General features: G+C 39.2%; 2 protein-coding genes across 2 annotated transcripts; both read right to left on the bottom strand.

Annotated features, from left to right (window-relative positions):
* Nucleotides 1-1,047: 1,047 nt before the first annotated feature.
* Nucleotides 1,048-7,317, bottom strand: LOC113009943 (phosphoglucomutase-1-like). Its single transcript, XM_026148643.2, has 11 exons — nt 5,886-7,317; nt 4,596-4,758; nt 4,165-4,311; nt 3,820-3,945; nt 3,186-3,376; nt 2,892-3,046; nt 2,697-2,812; nt 2,449-2,584; nt 1,793-1,976; nt 1,505-1,633; nt 1,048-1,295 (listed from the first exon to the last, which is right to left on the bottom strand). Exons 1-11 carry the CDS (start codon nt 6,141-6,143, stop codon nt 1,206-1,208), a joined length of 1,695 nt encoding a protein of 564 aa, XP_026004428.1. The 5' UTR covers nt 6,144-7,317; the 3' UTR covers nt 1,048-1,205.
* A 3,295-nt stretch (nt 7,318-10,612) lies between these two features.
* LOC113009948 (angiopoietin-related protein 3-like) lies at nt 10,613-12,038 on the bottom strand. Its single transcript, XM_080292763.1, has 2 exons — nt 11,471-12,038; nt 10,613-11,209 (listed from the first exon to the last, which is right to left on the bottom strand). Exons 1-2 carry the CDS (start codon nt 11,975-11,977, stop codon nt 11,192-11,194), a joined length of 525 nt encoding a protein of 174 aa, XP_080148889.1. The 5' UTR covers nt 11,978-12,038; the 3' UTR covers nt 10,613-11,191.
* Between the last annotated feature and the right edge of the window lie 5,467 nt (nt 12,039-17,505).

Here is a 17,505-nt window from a genome sequence, read left to right as displayed (position 1 = left end):
ACAGAGTAACTATGCATGTAAACTTGTGCAATCTTAGACTGAAATTTTTAGTGGAACCAAAACTCACACCACGACGGGCCTGAGATGAACCACAGCTGGCCTTCCCCTTGTTGTGTTGTTGTTCCCCTTCAGGTTCAGTGCATTATGGAGATGAAACCAGACAGAAAGGGACAGTACTTCAAAGGGCATGAGTGATCACAGAGCTGGGGCAGATGTTTGTGGACTTGTGCTGTTGCCGTCCAGATGGAAATTATGTGGTGCACTCACCAGATATGGATAAGCTATTTGAAAAAATATTTTCTTGCAGTTTAAAAGTTTCCTTTGTTGTTTTTGCTTTGTTGGTGTGCTAAAAAGGTATCAGCATAAGTTGTACTTACAGATAGTGAAGTAAAAGAAGAAAAAAAGAAAAAAAAGAGGACCCTTGTCACAGTGAAACTAAAAGATCTTTAGAAGATGTTTTCTTGGGAGCAGTCTTTAAATGCTGACTTGTTGCTTTTTGTCATTTTCAGACTCAACAGAGTCAAACGAGCTGGAAAGCCGTCACTCACTCTCAAGCACCCACCCACGCACTCAACTTCAATTTCAGGTTATTATTCCCCTAAATTAAGGGGTACGCATGATCCAAATGACGGTTTTAGAGGATTAACGACAGGAAACAGCCCGTTCCTTCTTTTTAAACTCAGCACCTGCTGCTGTCATGTTCTAAGTTTCTCAACTGCACATGTCAAGTAGTCTTCAGTAATAACTGGTACAAAAAGAAAAAGATTTTTTAAAAAGAGACAGTGCTGATGCTGTTTTTTAAAGAGTTTCACTGAGGAAGTGAAAGTGCTACTTTATGAAAACATTATGCTCAAATAGGTTCAATTTTTTTTTACTAAAAACGCTGACCTTTCTGTAATCTTGCAGATTTTAGCCAGGGCCTCACTGGTGAGAATGAAAATGACAGTTAACAAAAGCAAAATTGAAACAAAGTAAAGTAGATGTAATATCATCTGCCATAAAAAAGCACCAAAGCATGCCACAACCGAACCAAAAACAAAAACGCTGTTTAATATATCACATTTAATTTCATTCAACTGCACACTTTTGCATCATATGTAGCTACAACTGGATTTGAGACTTCCTTTATAAAAAACAAACACAAACACAAAAAAACAGGATGGAAAAACTTACAAAAGAGCGTTATTTTGTCAATTAATAAGGAATCATATAATGACAGACGGACCAGTTCGACCGGTCCTGTGATGAAGCTGAGAAATCTTTAGAGCGATAGTGGCAAGGGGTGCCAGCATCACCTGTCCAAAACAAGGATGGCACAATTAGAGACTCATGCACCTTGCTGCCATATGTAAAATCATCCAAACAACCACAGAGCAGTAACACTGTTCCTTTTCACCACACAGCGCTACATTTCATTTAAAAAGAGTTTCTGCTTAGTGATTCAAAGGTTTGTCTTTTTTGCCTGTTCTGGTCAAAATGCAGTTTTCACTTTTAGATACTCCACCTGTGCATCCCCAAAAACGTGTTCTTTCTCGTAGCTGTCGAGATAGATTTGAACTGTTGCCCCATCAAAACTGGTCCCACTGAGTCTGTAGATGATTCGAGAACCATCAGAGAAGATTATCCGCAGCCCCTGCAGTGAAGACAGCCCAGCGCAGACTGAGATACATTTTTTTAGGGTTTGCAAACACAGCTGAGAGGCTCTGATGCTGACAAATCGCATACATTATGCATCTGTGTATACCGCAAGACTATCATTACAGAAAAATGCACCACAGTGTTTTTCATGTACCTGGTTCCTGGAAATGGTGCCGTCTACCGGGTCTGCATACTCAAAGCTGTCTGCTTTCTCCACCTGGTAGATTTTGTCTTCCACAGCAAATCTTTGCCTCACAAAGGTCTTGTCGGTGATTGTGATCTCCAAATCCTCCATCATTTCACATGCTGCATCTATGTCTACATTCTCGTAGTCATACCTGGGCAAAATGTAAAGAGTAGAAACAAAAATCTAATGAGAAAAAAAAGGCTACATAAATAAATAAATAATAAACTAACAGGTACTTATTATTGATTATTGATGCCTTATTTTACATATGTTTTGTGATGTGGCTTAATTTGTGTTGATAATGAATATTTTGTAATCAAAAGTGAGTCAGTACAGACAATACTAATACTAATATTACTACTAATAATATTCTCATGTTAAATGTTCTGTCATACAGTGCAATGCCACATATGTTCCACTAGGTGTCAGTAATGTTCTACATGTGTCTTCACATGTCTCGTCGACCCACCTGTTACAGCTTCATCTGTATCAGTGACACAATTTCTGCTTAACTATATTTCAGCCTCTTAGAACAAACAAATAAGCAAACAAATAAAATAAAAAAACTTTATCACATAACCTCAGTAATAATACGGTGTTTTTTTAGTGTGTCCACATCTCACCTGGTGAAGTAGTTTCTTCCATATTTTAGCCAGTGGTCCTTAACTAAATCTTCCACACTCTTCTTTCTGGTGGCCAGGATAGACAGCCATGCCAGCACAGCCCAAAGCCCATCCTTCTCACGAATATGGTCTCCTCCTGAAGCGTGAAGTGGAATTAGGTTGACAGTGTTGAGAAAACATAAAACAAAAGCCCAGAATCAGAATCCTCGTCTTCTTCGATTTAGTTACTTGGCACGGACACGCAGTACCTGTACCAAAGCTTTCCTCTCCACACAAAGACAGCATGCCTGCATCCATGAGGTTCCCAAAGAACTTCCAGGCAGTGGGAGTTTCATATAGCTCGATTTTCGTTGCCTTGGCTACTCTGAAGGAAATACAATGAAAGAGTATTCTAAGGCAGTTTGTTTTGATGGTGATATTTGAAAAGCAGGCCACACGTTTACCTGTCTAATGCCGCACTTGTGGGCATAGTACGAGCAAAACCTCTCACCCCTGCATGCTGAAAGTACGGGATGCAAAAAATGTTGTCAGCAATCACAGCCACGGAGTCAGATGGGGTGACGAAGAAGCCATGTTTACCAAGGATCATGTTCTGGTCCTAGAAAGCAGAAAGAGGTTTCTCAGGCCCAAGGAAATGTCTTTTGAAGCTGCATTTTTATATTACATATATTCTTGTAATGTTTGAAAAAAACCAAACAAACAAGTAAAAAGCAGAAATAATAACTCGGTAAGCCCACCCCATCGGCATCAAATGCTGCACCAAAATCATACTGTCCGTCTCGCATGCTGTCAACCAGATCTGTAGCGTATATGGGGTTAGGGTCTGGGTGTTGACCTCCAAAATCCTCCTTAGGGACACAGTTAATGGCAGAACTGGCAGGACAACCCAACTCAACACACAGTATTCTCCTCACGTAGGGTCCTACCGCTGCAGAGCGGACAGGTGAGAGAGGACAAAGATGAACTAGGCAGATCTGGTGTTGCACAAAGTATTTTAAAACAACAACAAGGAGAAAACTGAGGCTCACAGTGCTTCAGCCCTGACGTTTTGTTTCAGTGTTTGGGGACGCTCAAAATAGATTTAGTAATCTAATGAGAGTAAAGTCACAGATCTGACAACCCAATGTTACCTCTCCCAGAATAGAACAGAGCCTCAAACATTTATCTCATTATTATCTCCATTTTTCTGTAATATTGTTAAGCTTCTCTTTTACGTTGCTGACATGAATGTGAGAAATATGGAAATCATATAGATTTGAATAGCATCATGCTTCATAAGCAAATGAGTTAAAGAACTTGCTGGAGTTGCGTACAAATATAACTATGACATTATACGATAAATGAGTTAGTTATGAGAGCATTTTCTCTGACCTCCGTGCAAGGCATCCAGTCTTATCTTGAAGTGGTTCTTGCCAGACAGAAGCTCCTTCAGAGCAGCAAAGTCAAAGATGTTCCTCAGCATGTTAGCGTAGGACTCCACAGAGTCTACGATTTCCACTGCACAAATCAGAAACAAAACTCTATCCATCATCAGGGAAAGAGATACATAAATACACTTACAATACGCCTTTCACAAAGAAAAAAGACAATATGTGTAATTGTACCTGCAAAGAATATATCTGGTCAGTCATATAACTAGCCTCATATCCCTTTTCCCCCCGCATGCTCATTAATTTCGATGATGAATGAGAGACTAACATTAATGCTCTAGTTCACCTGTGAATGGCTTGAACTTGTTCTCCAGGTCAAAGGTCTGTTTTCCCATAGTTGTCAGATCCACTTGTAGTCCAGGGCAGGTGGCAAACTCCTCAATGGTCCTGCTGATCTGAAAGATCTTGTTTGTGACTGCTTCGTTGGCTGGGCCTGGATGAGGCAGAAGAAGCCTGGTTTTATGATGACAGTGTAAAATTACAGTATTGTAACAGTAGAAAAATCTTCTATTGACAGGAATAGCGATACTGAATATTGTGTGTTGTTTTGATGTGTTTGAACTTTGTCCCAGATTTGTGCCAATACAAGCATCACATTTTCTCTGTGTCTGAGCCACATATCCGAATGAGGCCTTATTAAATGCCTGACTTCTCCTGTATCACTATTTTGCACTTGGCCATTGCGACTGCATGCTTTCTTCTCTCAAGTTACCATACCTCCATTTGCAGTATTAAACTTAATGCCAAAGTCTCCATCAGGTCCACCGGGGTTGTGGCTGGCAGTGAGAACGATGCCTCCGATGGCTTTGCATTTCCTGATCATACAGGAGACGGCTGGCGTGGACATTATCCCGTGGTGTCCAATGATCAGACGACCCACCTGGGGAAAAGTCACATAGGCGTTTTTTACTTGGGTGAGAAAATTACGTATCTTGATATATCAGCGTGAGGCAGGGGTGGGAATAGCAGTAAATATCAGGTTTGTCACAGGTCTTGTCAGAAGTAAATAGGATATTTTATTTCACAAACGGCACTTGCGGCACACCAAGAGCAAGTTCTATCATGTGTACGTGTATTTTAAATCCCTCTAATTATATCATTTACCCGGCCCAATTAGCAGACAAATTTGGATCTAATCTGGAACACTTGTGTAGGCCATATGTGTTCCAAACACCTGACGTGTGCTGTGTTTAAAGTGTCAGGTGTTTATGTCGGCAGAGAAAATAAAAAGCAACTGGTTAGGTTAAGTGGCTAAGTGGTTAGGTAGTATTTCATGCAAACCAGTGCTAATGTGGTATAGAATAAACATCAGGTGACCTTTCAGCCCACAAATTAAAATGCAAGTTATTTGCTTTGAAAGATCAGTAAATGGTGACTGAATGTAATGGTGGCGGATGTTTCTCTGCCAATAAGACTTAAGCCTTGCTTTCATTAATCTCCCAGGAAAAGGATCAGTTATGCTACTAAAACAAGGGGATACCCTCCCCACCCCCACCTCCCCGACCCCAGGTAGCTCAGATTATGTTTGCGGGAAGGGTCCTATTATTAGAGGAGGAGAAAAAAAGGTCATAGAGGGAGTGATGGAGAGCATTCCCTCGACACGGAGAACTCTGGGACTTGGAAGTGTTTCAAAGTGACATTTCCGATATTTATTATTAGATCGGATATTAGATACTGAACAGAGATTAGTGTAATATCTAGTCAGTATCTTATATCCATATGCAATTTATCATTTAATTTAAAAGTTACAATTATTTTTTTAAAAATATAATTACATCAAAAATTATGTTTTTTTGTTTTTTTCTACTTTTTGATTATAGTTTGGACAGTAAAAGCAAAAGTCACAGGTTGCAGTTGACATGAAGGTACAATTGCTGACAAAGAGATAATAAGTTACTGGGGCAGGTGACACTGACACACATGCAGTTATCTGCTCATGTGCACACTCACCTGCCAGCATGCACACACAAACAAGGTAAGCAAGCCCTTACACATGGTGACACTGACCCCATTGGCAGCTGCCATCTGCACAATGACCTGAGTAGCCGTTCGATTGAAGAAGCGTCCGTCTCCCCCCACCACCATGGTTGAACCCTGGCGATCGCGCAGGTCAATGGAAGAGAAGACACTCTGGATGAAGTTGTGAAGGTAGTTCCTTCTGGACTGGAACACATAGACCTTTTTCCTCAGGCCGTTGGTGCTGGGTCGCTGGTCTGGGTAGGGGGCTGTAGGGACAGTCAAGACCTGCAGAGGGCTGTTGTCCATTGTTTCAAAATAAAGGTCTACCTTAATGCTGCAGCACAGACAGCGAAGGGGAACTTGTTATTTAGAGGGAAATCCCCTGTCAGCTGACATGAGGAATGGTACGAAGGAGCAGAATGGAAAGGCAAGAGTTTGACTCCTCCTATTATTTCACTGGAAGCAGAGGGTGCTTGTGCAGCCTAAAATAACCTTCCAAACTAATGTGTGTGCAGAGGCAGGCAGAGTAACTGAAGAAGCTGCTTCACACATGTGCAGGGAGATCACTGTCAAGTCTGCATGGCAAAACACAAAGAAGTGTGTGTGTGTGTGTGTGTGTGTGTGTGTGTGTGTGTGTGTGTGTGTGTGTGTGTGTTTAGGTGTGGTTGTCGTGTGAATGGTTTGTCTATTTGTTTAGTCCTGCAGCTGTGATTAGACTCATTATGCATAAAAGAAGTATGACCTCTGTCATCAAAGTCATGTCTCACACTATCTCAGGGGAGGATATTTCTCGTTTTTAATGCTGTTTGTGGAAGCAGACCGTGGGACAAGCAGTCAGAGTGTAATCGGGAACACACATGTGAGTTTTTAAGGAAGTATCAGTTTTCACATTAGACATACTTCATGGTGCAATCAAATCTCAGTGAAGTCATCTGCACGCGATGGAACAAGACTGCCCTCTGGAGTTTACTGAGCCCTCCTAACCAATCAGTAGAAAAAAAGTTCAGCCTTTTGAAATATTTGTTCAAAAGTCAGTGTGCCATGTAAAATAAATAAATAAATAAACATTTATGGTGGCATTTGGTGGCAGCACGGTGGCACGGTGGTTCGCACTGTTGCCGCACAGCAAGAAGGTCCTGAGTTCGATTCCACCATCATGCCGGGGTCTTTCTGTGTGGAGTTTGCATGTTCTCCTCGTGTTTGCGTGGGTTCTCTCCGGGTACTCCTGCTTCCTCCCACCGTCCAAAGACATGCAGCTTGTGGGGATAGGTTAATTGATTAATCCAAATTGTCACTAGGTGTGAATGTGCGAGTGAATGTGAATGGTTGTCTGTCCCTGTGTGTTAGCCCTGCGACAGACTGGCGACCTGTCCAGGGTGTACCCCGCCTTTCACCCTATGACAGCTGGGATAGGCTCCAGCGCCCCCCGCGACCCTGAAAAGGATAAGCGGATGGATGGATGGATGGATGGACATTTATTTGTTTTGTCTGCATAAATTTGGGTTCTGTTTTATTTTTTTGTTACTGAAAAAATGTGAAAATCCAACTAAAATGTATTTATTTTGAAGTTATTTAAAATGTACTTACTTAAAACAATGCAAAAAAATACATTAAATATTAAAACCACTACAGCATGTATTTAATTATTTATTTGTTTAATGGGAGACATAAAAAATTCACCTTACTTTATGGGAGCTTGAGGTCTTTGTTGATATATCAAACAAATTGGCCCCTCCTCCCACCCCTTACCAGAAATTAGTTTGTTGCGTCAGGGTAACAGTGTGCTATAAAGGTACCAAAATGTTACTGTTTTCTCAGACTCATGCAACAAAATCAGGCAATCATATGGTTAAGAGTTTCAGTGTGTGTGACACTCAATGTCCTGTATGAGAAGCTTATGAAACAGAGTTGGATATGATATTTATATTATTTGACTTTTAGAGTATCATTGCATCCTGGTACCTTACATCTCACTGCATAACATCCTCTCCAAGCACCTGAACACACTTCATTTACTACACACGCACATTATATATGTATGACCCTCAGCTAACCTCGGATCTCCTCATTTGTCCTCAGACCTGATTCCAGGATACTCTTACTCATGCTCGCTCTCATCCAGTTCATTGTTCTCACTGTAATGTGTCACATGTAAACACATTCTTTCCTTCCATAAAAGCTTCGTGTACCCATTTCCTGTAAGTTGATACAAATTCATGTTAGTGTTTGGTTTGCCTGTTTATATTTATATATCCCACCAGTCAAAATGTCAGAACAACTTTTCTTCCTTACAACTCCACAAAATGATGCCTGTTGTTAAATTATATGGATTTCCTCCAACAATTCTACTTCATCTGTAACGACTCTTATATATAAAGCAAAATTAAGCTCTCAATTTTTCTCCAACACAGTTTTAATCCATTACAATTCTGACAACAGCAGTGACAAAAATTTATGCGTTTAGCATTTCAGAAGTGAATAAATTCCAGTTTTTAAAGTCTTCTATAACAGTATTTGATTTTTGTGATAATAACAAATATATCAAACAAGGAACCTATTAATCACAACAAAAGCTGACACTTTTAGATGCTGCTCTTGTTACATAAAAAAGGTCAGCATGAAAAACATATAGAAACAATTCAAGAAGAGATTGTGGAGCCTCATATATGCATCCAACTTTTTCCTTTCTATGTCATGATCCAGTCAAGGGATCCTTCCCAAATTGTCAGGGGTCAGTGAGTAAATGTGACCCAATATAAAAACTGTTCATATGTGACTGTTTCTTCTCTATGATCTGATCCTTGTAACATATAAATAAAAACAGAATGTAATTATTTGCAAATCTCTTAAACCCCATTTTATTCACAAATAAAATCATATCAAGTATGCATAGTAAATGTATAATTTTAAGTAATACATGAGCTCATTTTGAATTTAATGGAAGCAACATTTCTAAAAAAGTTGGGAATGGGGCAGGAAAAAGCTGTAAGCATATGTGGTATCGGAAAGAAACAGCTGGAGGAACATTTTGCAACTAATTATGTTAATTAGTGACAGGTCAGTAACACACTGGGTAAAACTCTGTGACAAATTGTGGAAACTGTGAAGACTCTCACCATCTGCAGTAAATGAGAAAATCAAGAGATTTGGGGAAACCTGGAGGAATCGCTGCTGCCAATGACAAAAATCAGTATTGGATGCCGTGATTGTCAGCACCTCAGATGGCACTGAATTAAGAACAGACATGACCCTGTTATAGAAATGGATCAGATCAGAGAAGTTCAAGTTCAGTTCAAGTTCAAGGTTCTTTATTTGTCACATGCAGGAAGGACGTCTGATTCAGGGGAAGTCAATTTTTGGGAGGTGCCACATGATAGATGGAGATCTGGGTCAATTTGAAAGAAGACGCCTCTTACCTGACATCCCCTGGATCCCTCTCCTACATTCAGTCCACTCCTTTAGTTTCATGTGAAGATATCTCACATTCAGGTTAGTGTCTCCACAGGTGCTGAACCAGCATCCACTTAGAAAATGATAGAAAGCGCATACTGTGAAGACAATAGTAGACAACAAGCATTCATTATTCCTATTATCTCATTCAGTTTATTCCCATGGGATGCAAATCCCATGGGAATAAAACATGGGTATTACATGTGCATCTGCTGTAACCAACTGGTTTTCTGGTGGGCACAGCTGGTGTCCTGATGGTTGTTATGGTTCCTATACTTTGTGGAAAACATCACGCCTGTGAGGTTGTTCATTGGTCAGGCAGATTTCCAGACACGTGCGTGAGGTGAATGGTGTAGTTGCTTGTTGGCCCATCAAGGTAAAAATCTGTATTCGATGAAGCATCTGTTCTGTCTCAAGTCCTCCAGATCTATGTGAAGGACAGAGTTGCCTGAAGAGGATAGAGACTGAATCCTCCTGAGACAAAGCCAGAACTCCTCTGTGTGCACGAGAGAGAGATTTGGAGGCTCAGAGCCAACATGGTTTAACAAGTAAACATGAAAAGTGACGCAGACAAAGATGCTCACAGGGGTGCAGGCACCCTGTGTTAGTCACAGAGATTATAAAATTACATGATAATGATAGTAATGATGATAAGAATCAAATGTGGAATTTGAGAATTTATTTTCTCTGTAAAATCTCACCTCCATAATCTCCAAAACCATTTTCATACTTTTACTGATCAAAATTTACTGAACCATCCTTTCTCTTGCTCCATGGTCTAAGTTGAAAACATAGAGAAGAGGGGATTTAAATTTATAGCTTTTATATTTGCATGGTTTTTAAAACCTTTTTTGGCTGGTCACCACTCATTAATAAATGAGTAATGATCCTTCGGTAATGACGGAGCGCTATTTTGTTTTTCTGAAGTAGAGCTCCCCTGATTCATCGAGTACTTCATCAAACAATAATTAGTTTGCACTACTTAATGCCTCACACCTCCCAGACAGGATTTTTGGCTTTTCTTTGCCTTGTATACAGTATTACACAAATTTGGGATGTAGAAATCAAACAATGTGGTGATATTGTGACTGGTGACAATTTCATACTGTATGTGTTAAATTAACCAATAACCCGTTACTGATAAATAACTATCTTTAGAGGTCTTATTCTTTTTTGTAATTGTTAGTAGCGGAGTCTATATTTATCAATCGCATTCATTTAGCCCTTATTTGCACAGTTCTCTCATGAAACTGTATTAATGACATGCTGAAAACCACAGGAAATATCCTGGACACGCTTGTAAATGATGAGCATTCGAGGTCTGATTGAATATTTCAGGTTTTTAATAACACATTACAGATATCAAACCATTAAGTCGCTCACAACATCACCTTAAGCTTCATTATCCATATTATTGATTGTTTTGGTCCTGCTGGTAGAGCCTGAGGTCAGGTAAGGGGTGAGTGTTGGAGCTTCAGCGCTGAAGGTTTCTGGCATCTTCTCAATGGTCTCCTGGGCTAGCTAACATGTTGGCTGTCAGCTGTGGAAAATTGTCAGAAAAACCTTTGGCTTGCAGAAAAAAATCTTCTCACTGACTCTATGTAGAAATCTTCAAAAGCTTTTTCAGTGAAATGTATAAAGCACTACAGCACTGGCTCAGATGATCAGCATCTCAGTAAGATTTAGATTTGGAGACTGGAGGCTGCACATGCTTGTATGTGCGCACATATCACAGTATAATTCATGGACATGGTCAGAAACAATACTTAGGCTGTGACAGTCAAACAATGCTCAGTCAGTACAAAACACCCCAAGTGTGCCAAGAAAACATCCCCCACATCATTACACCACCACCATATCTAACCATTAACCCAAGGCAGGATGGATCCATGCTCTCATGAGCTTCACGCTGCTTTCACCTCCTGATCAGGGATGAATGTTGAAAAAAAAGAATGATTGTTAATAATAATATAGTATTGTGAGCTTGTATAACAGCATTCAAACACTGAGAGAATAGATGGAAAACAAAGATTATTGTAGTAGCCAAAAAGCATAAAGGTTGTCTGATTTATTTTAGAGTTTATTGTTGCACAATACTGTTGCAGTGATCTTTTTTTTTTTTTACCTCAGCAAAGGACAGAAACATCAAGTGCAGGTTTTCTTTCTAACAACGGGTTACTCACCCTAAGGCTATTGATCTCTGCTGCTCGTTCACTCGGCACAAGGCCAAGTGACAGACTGCTCAGTTTCTCCTCGAGGCCCTCCACTTTATTCTGCAGTTGACTTTTCTCCTGCAGGATGCTGTTCATCTTGGAGCTGATCTCTTCAGAAAAGCCCCTGAGTTCTTCATTGTTGGCCATTAACACAGTAGCAGTACTCTTCAGTTCTTCTTCTGTCACCTTGATTTCGCTGGCCAGCACTGACAGCTGGCTGAAAGAGCGATTGAAGATGTTGAGTTTTTGGAAGATATCATTTATCTGTCCCTTTGTTTTCTGTGCAAACTGCCGCAGGCTCTGACCCATTTGGAGGAGGCCATTTGCCGGGAGATACACGTCATCCAAAGCAACAAAGCGGGACTGACTTTCAGCAGGAGCCTCGAGGTGGAGGACCGGAGGTTCCTCTTCGCCACAGAGGGCAGGAACACAAGCAGCAGCCAGGGCAAACACGAAAACAATTCGTGTTATTCTCATACCTCGCTCTGTGACGGGATGAAGAGTTCCTGAGTGAAGATCCAGAGCTTTATACTCTGTCTGATATCAGATTAATGATTACCACGTTAGCTGAATCAACATCTTTCTACAGAATGTAGTTTTCTCCTCTCAGGGACTGTTGAAAGTCTGTTTGGAACTTATGCTTTATTCAAATTTTAAAGATTAGTATGTAAGTGTTATCGTCACTTGGGATGATACAACAGCATTCATTCACAGAATAACACAAAAATCATAATTGTTGCTAAATCTATATATAATACATCTATAAATTATATAGATGTGATGTTTGAAGCTAGCGTACAGGACTGTGAAAACCTGTGCAAACAGGAAAATACAGAGATTTTACAATTCTAACAAAGTTGAATGAAATGACTGCCTTTATTCATCAGCACAGTCTGAAATCCCCAAACAATTCTTTAAGTAGTCTTCAGCAATAGTTCTCCCAGCTTCTTGAAGAACATTCAAAGATCTTTGGATTTATTTGGTTCTTAGTCACCAATCCTCGACTGATACCTTTCTATTATGTGTTTTTCTATCCAGGTATGTTTTTAAGCTTCTTCACAGACACCCTTTCACTGAGACCATTTCTGAGGCTTCAGTGAACAGTAAATAGATCATCTGAAAGTCCAGATCCATCTGTCAGATGCTGTGTCAGGTCTTTGATGGATTTTTTCCTATTTCTTAAGGGCATTAATCTGCTGTAGATAGTTTGTTAGGCCTGTCACTTCTTCTTTTGTCTTCCACTTGTCCAGTTTAAAATTTTAAAGGACAGCCTGCACACCATGCTGAGATCTGCTAAGCTTTCAGCTAATAGCTCTTTGAAAATCACCTTGCTGGTACATAAAACACCATTATATGCCTCTCATTTTAAGAAGAAAATGCAAAAGAAAATTTTAGAAAACTAAAGAAATGTAAATAAATGTCTTTTCACTGGAAACTATTAGCAAAGTGCCTAAAGATATAATTTGGTGTATTTTTTGTCTGTGCTTGAAAGATTTATAAGTCAGTGTTAAGTGACTTAAACAAACAAACAAACAAACAGACACAAAGAAAAACTTTGAAAGACTTTCAGAAAACGTGAACTGTTGCTCAAGACCAGCATAGGAAATGGCAAGAAAGTCGGGCTCCTTGGAAACAAAGTATAAAAAAATCGTTTGAACAGAAATCCAGAAATGTTACAGAAATGTTAATGCCTCTTAAAAGTCGTTATTTCATTTAATCTTTCTAAAGATGTTTTCCTCTGAGCCAGGACAGTGTGAGAATGCCTTGAACTAACCTTTAAATAAGGTCGTGGCTGGTCCCCTCTTGTTGTTGCAGTAGTATGGTGGGTCTATTTGTAATTTGTTTTTTAAAAGATGACCCAAATTACACAGGATCAATTAATAACAACTCTGTGGTTTTGAAAGGCCGTATAGATGTGTAACATCACCGAAGATCAAACACCTGTTCCACCAATTCTTTACTCTACACGTCCCCCCAAAAGAAGAAATGTCCCCGTAAGAGATTTAGGTCCCCGACATCAATAATACATGAAACACACACACACACACACACACACACACACACACACACACACACAAGAACGTACGAAAATAACACTCTCAATTGTGGTGGTGCCTGTCAGTTAAATGTTAACTATGACGGTTGTATGGGGGCCACAGTGTGTACACAATAAACTTAGTCCTCAGCCCAGACTTCCACCAAAGGCTCTGCTGTCTGAAAGGTCGATTGTATGTGGGTGTCTGAAACAAAAAAAGAAACTAAACCACTCACAGCCTTTTACATTATGTGTGTATTTGTTTTTTTTGGCTGCCTGTAGCCGAGAAAAAAATGCTATGAAATGTGCCAAACTGAAAGAAACTATATAACATCATATCAGAGGGACTTTACCTAAAAGTATAAAGCATCATGCTAGCACCATGCTAGTTCACAACAACAGCTGTTTGTGTTTAAAGGTTCAAATAACACAGTGTATTTTAAAATTGAACATGTTACACATTAAGTGTTTTTCTTCTTTCACCCCAAATAGAGAATAGAGTTTAGCTATTATAGTAACTGTTACTGCTGCCTGTGTTTTGCCTCTGAAAACAAGATAAAGTGCAAACTAATGCTTGTTGTCTAATGCTCATCCACACTATTTATTTATTTCTACTGCTTAAAAATACCAAGGCCAGCTATCAAATAGATGTAAACTGATTCTATTAGACTAATCTGCTATTGTATTACTGAATAACTTAGGTTATCAAGAGCCTGTGGGCATCTGGATTGACTGGTCTCAATTCATACGCTCATAGGTTACTGTTTCATGACTATACTGTTTTAATTGGCCAGTGCAGCCTCAGCTTACCTTGCAGCTCCCCTCACCACAAACCGCAGTTACATAATGGATATAATTTGGGGAAGGATGCCAGCTGTATGAGACCTTTAGGTCAACTAACCCACTTTAAACACTTCCATCTGCTTTGTGTTGTTTCAGTTGTTCTTTAACTGACAAAGTCCACATTGTAAAATCTATGTGTTTGAAGTGTAAAAAGCCAAAGGATAATGATTTTGGCTGGTTAAGATTGCGGACCAGACTGGGAAAATACAGATTATTTCATCAGAATGAAACTTCAGAGAACACGTTACACTTTTTCTTTAGCACGATTCTTGCTTGAAGGAGAACCTGCCTCTCGGCAAAAAACCTCAAGCTGTACTTTCCAGCAGAAAGCAGCTTCATCTAAATGGGAGGAAAATTAATACCCTGCGGCAGGCAAGCCCGAATGGTCTATTTGTGTGAGCTAATGATTAACTACTCATTTTCTTTTTAACAAAATATTTGAAGTAAATTACAAACTTATTTTACAAGCCATATTTCTCTTTATATATGATGCAACAGTAAATCTTTCTCTGAAACTGCCTTTGAGGACATTTGGCCAAGTTCTCTGCAGTATGTGGTCTGTCCGTCAGCAGTCATTTGCTCCAATAAAGACTTGTTTTTTTTCCCTCTTTTCCCTCAGTTCAAACCACAATCCCTCTCGGAGTCAGTTGTCTGCTTGGGTAATGGAAAGGGGAGTATATCTTGCTAATTCTCGCTAATTCATTTTCCATCCATGGCAGAGCTAACCCTGCAGGGCACAAGGCAGTGGTTACAGCTTGTTGAGCAGCATCGTGTCATAGACTTACACACATACTGTGAACTGTGTGATTGTAGTTTTTCATTCTGAAATGTAGTTCTTGTGGCCTGAGGACACAGATTTACTTTACTTTGCTCTTCCTTTGCCTATAGGCTCCTTCTTTGCAACAAATTTAACAAATTTTGCTCAGGACTAATAATCTCAGCATAATCTCACTGACTGACAGACAAAGAGCCAACTCTTAAAGCTTATAACTTCATAACGGAATAAACTGAATGAGAGGCAAAGAAAGAAGACCAGTCTACATCAATGCTAGCAGCACTGTTAGGCTTTATTTCAACACGTTCTCACTCCCTAAGCATAATATTTTACGCTAGGTGACAAATCGTCAACATTTTATGTCTGTGAAGGTTCTCAGTCATCCAGGTCATCGTAGTCAAAGGAGCTTGCAAAGAAAAGCGTCTGGACTTCTTTAACGTCTTCAAGCAACTTAAAGAAGTCCAGACGCTTTTCTTTGCAAGCTCCTTTGACGTCAACATTTTACGCTTTCGGGTACCCAACACGTTCCTAAATGACGAGATCAAAAAAATGACAAAACATGAGAACCCTTTCGACTCAATCTACACATTTTCGTTCATTTTCTTAAAATCGCTTTGGAAAACACTATTTTACGAAAAAAATAAGCAAATCATTATTTTTAGATTAGATTAAATTACAAATACAAATTGCAGTTGTTTCCTTTCTATAACAGAAAAATTAGTTTTAGTGGTTGAATGTTATGGGTGATTCATTTCACTTTTCAGTAGCCTGGCTCAAATTTGGATTTCAAAATGGGAATTCGTTTTTTTATTTGCCTAATGAATAACAACATAATTTTTTAGTTTTAAATAAGTTTATTTTTTTAAAGATTTTCAAAAATATTTGTGTTTTGACAGTTTCTAGTGTATTTCCTGGGTTTACCATCAGTATATTAGCCGAAATTTGTATTAACACCAATCAGAGAAATCACTGTTTCAATTTGGGATTGTGGGTCAAGGATCCTTTTCTGCAACATTGTGAACAAAACACATTTTTGTTTAATCAAGGTTGATATCATACAGGCAGGTGCAAATACTATCTCAGTGTTGTAGCTCCAAGTAAGTCTGCTTTGGATGGTTACAGCTTTCTAGCTCATAATAAAAATACCTATGGCGAATATGAATGCATTGTAACTAGAGATGGACCGATCCGATATTACCTATCGGTATCGGTCGGATACTGACGTAAATTACTGGATCGGATATCAGAGAAAAATAAAAAAAAAATCTGATCCATTAAATATCAAAAAAGCACCTCACAAAACTTGCAACACGGAGTAACTCTCAACTCGGCTCATAACCGTAGCACGTGGGAGCAGTAGGCATCATGTGATAGAGCGGCTGTGTGTATTTGTAGCCTCGCTAGAAAATTAAAGCAAGTGTATAAGTTCATCTCTGGATGTTTATAAAGCATTCCCGCGTTAAGCTTGACAACCGATATATTGAGCGACTGCCTCTTCTCTCTCCCTCTTTCTCCTGTTGCTACTTCAATCATGAAACTCATCAATGATCAGCTGATCGGCTTTTCTGTCACGAGTCCGTCTCTCTTGTTTGTTTATTGCTCACTTCGCGCCAGAAAGAGGAAACCAGCGGCTGAACAACAGCAGCACGTTTAAGCTTGATAAGCTGTTGTTAGAATTTATTTACTTTCTACACCAGGATCCTTTTCTAAGTAGCTGACGGCTGGTAACTGTGCAGGGGTTGATCTAGCAAAGTTTAGCCAGGGGGTCCGATAGGGCATTAACAGGGAAAAGGGGGCACAGAGACATACTTTTCTTTCTTATTCTCATTTAAAATGTCTAGCTTTTAATAAATAATTATCCAAATCTTACACCCAAGTTTTAATCTGATGTAAAATGTATAGAAGTCCATTACTGTATATAGTAACTATTAAGTCTAATATACCCTAGTAAGCTATAGTACTTTTTCCTTTGGGAAGGTACAATCTGTGCAGTCTGCAATTTTGTTGAAGAAAGATGTTGAATCTATTTAATTATTCTTAGAAAATGATTTCTGTGCATTTTTTTTACACTGCATCAAATTAAAGTTAATTACGTCAATTAAGCATCATGAGGTGGAGGGTGCGTGGTTCCCTTTTTTTTTTTTATTAGATTGATCAGTATTGCTGAACTATGAAATATTTTGGGTGCAGTGTATTTTTTTACATACAGGTAAAACAGAATAGCTTTAGTGGTGTTGGGTTTTTTTTAACTTGAGTATGAACTTATACAAAAAGCAGCAAGATATTAAAAAACTGTTTTTTTGATTAAAACACACACTATATCGGATTCATATCGATGTCGGCAGATATCCA

This window comes from Astatotilapia calliptera, chromosome 18, assembly GCF_964374335.1.
Source record: "Astatotilapia calliptera chromosome 18, fAstCal68.1, whole genome shotgun sequence".
NCBI classification, from domain to species: Eukaryota; Metazoa; Chordata; class Actinopteri; order Cichliformes; family Cichlidae; genus Astatotilapia; species Astatotilapia calliptera.
The sequence above is the reverse complement of the archived record's forward strand: the minus strand, read 5'-3'. Positions and strand labels throughout refer to the sequence as shown.

Bases quoted from the DNA above. Each gene is read 5' to 3' on its own strand.
- LOC113009943 (XM_026148643.2), bottom strand. From the start codon at position 6,143: ATGGACAACAGCCCTCTGCAGGTCTTGACTGTCCCTACAGCCCCCTAC. The intron at 2,585-2,696 runs GTACTGCGTGTC...TTCACGCTTCAG, and splicing joins AGAGGAAAGCTTTGGTACAG to GAGGAGACCATATTCGTGAG. The intron at 1,296-1,504 runs GTGGAGTATCTA...TGTTTTGGACAG, and splicing joins ACGTTTTTGGGGATGCACAG to GTGATGCTGGCACCCCTTGC.
- LOC113009948 (XM_080292763.1), bottom strand. From the start codon at position 11,977: ATGAGAATAACACGAATTGTTTTCGTGTTTGCCCTGGCTGCTGCTTGT.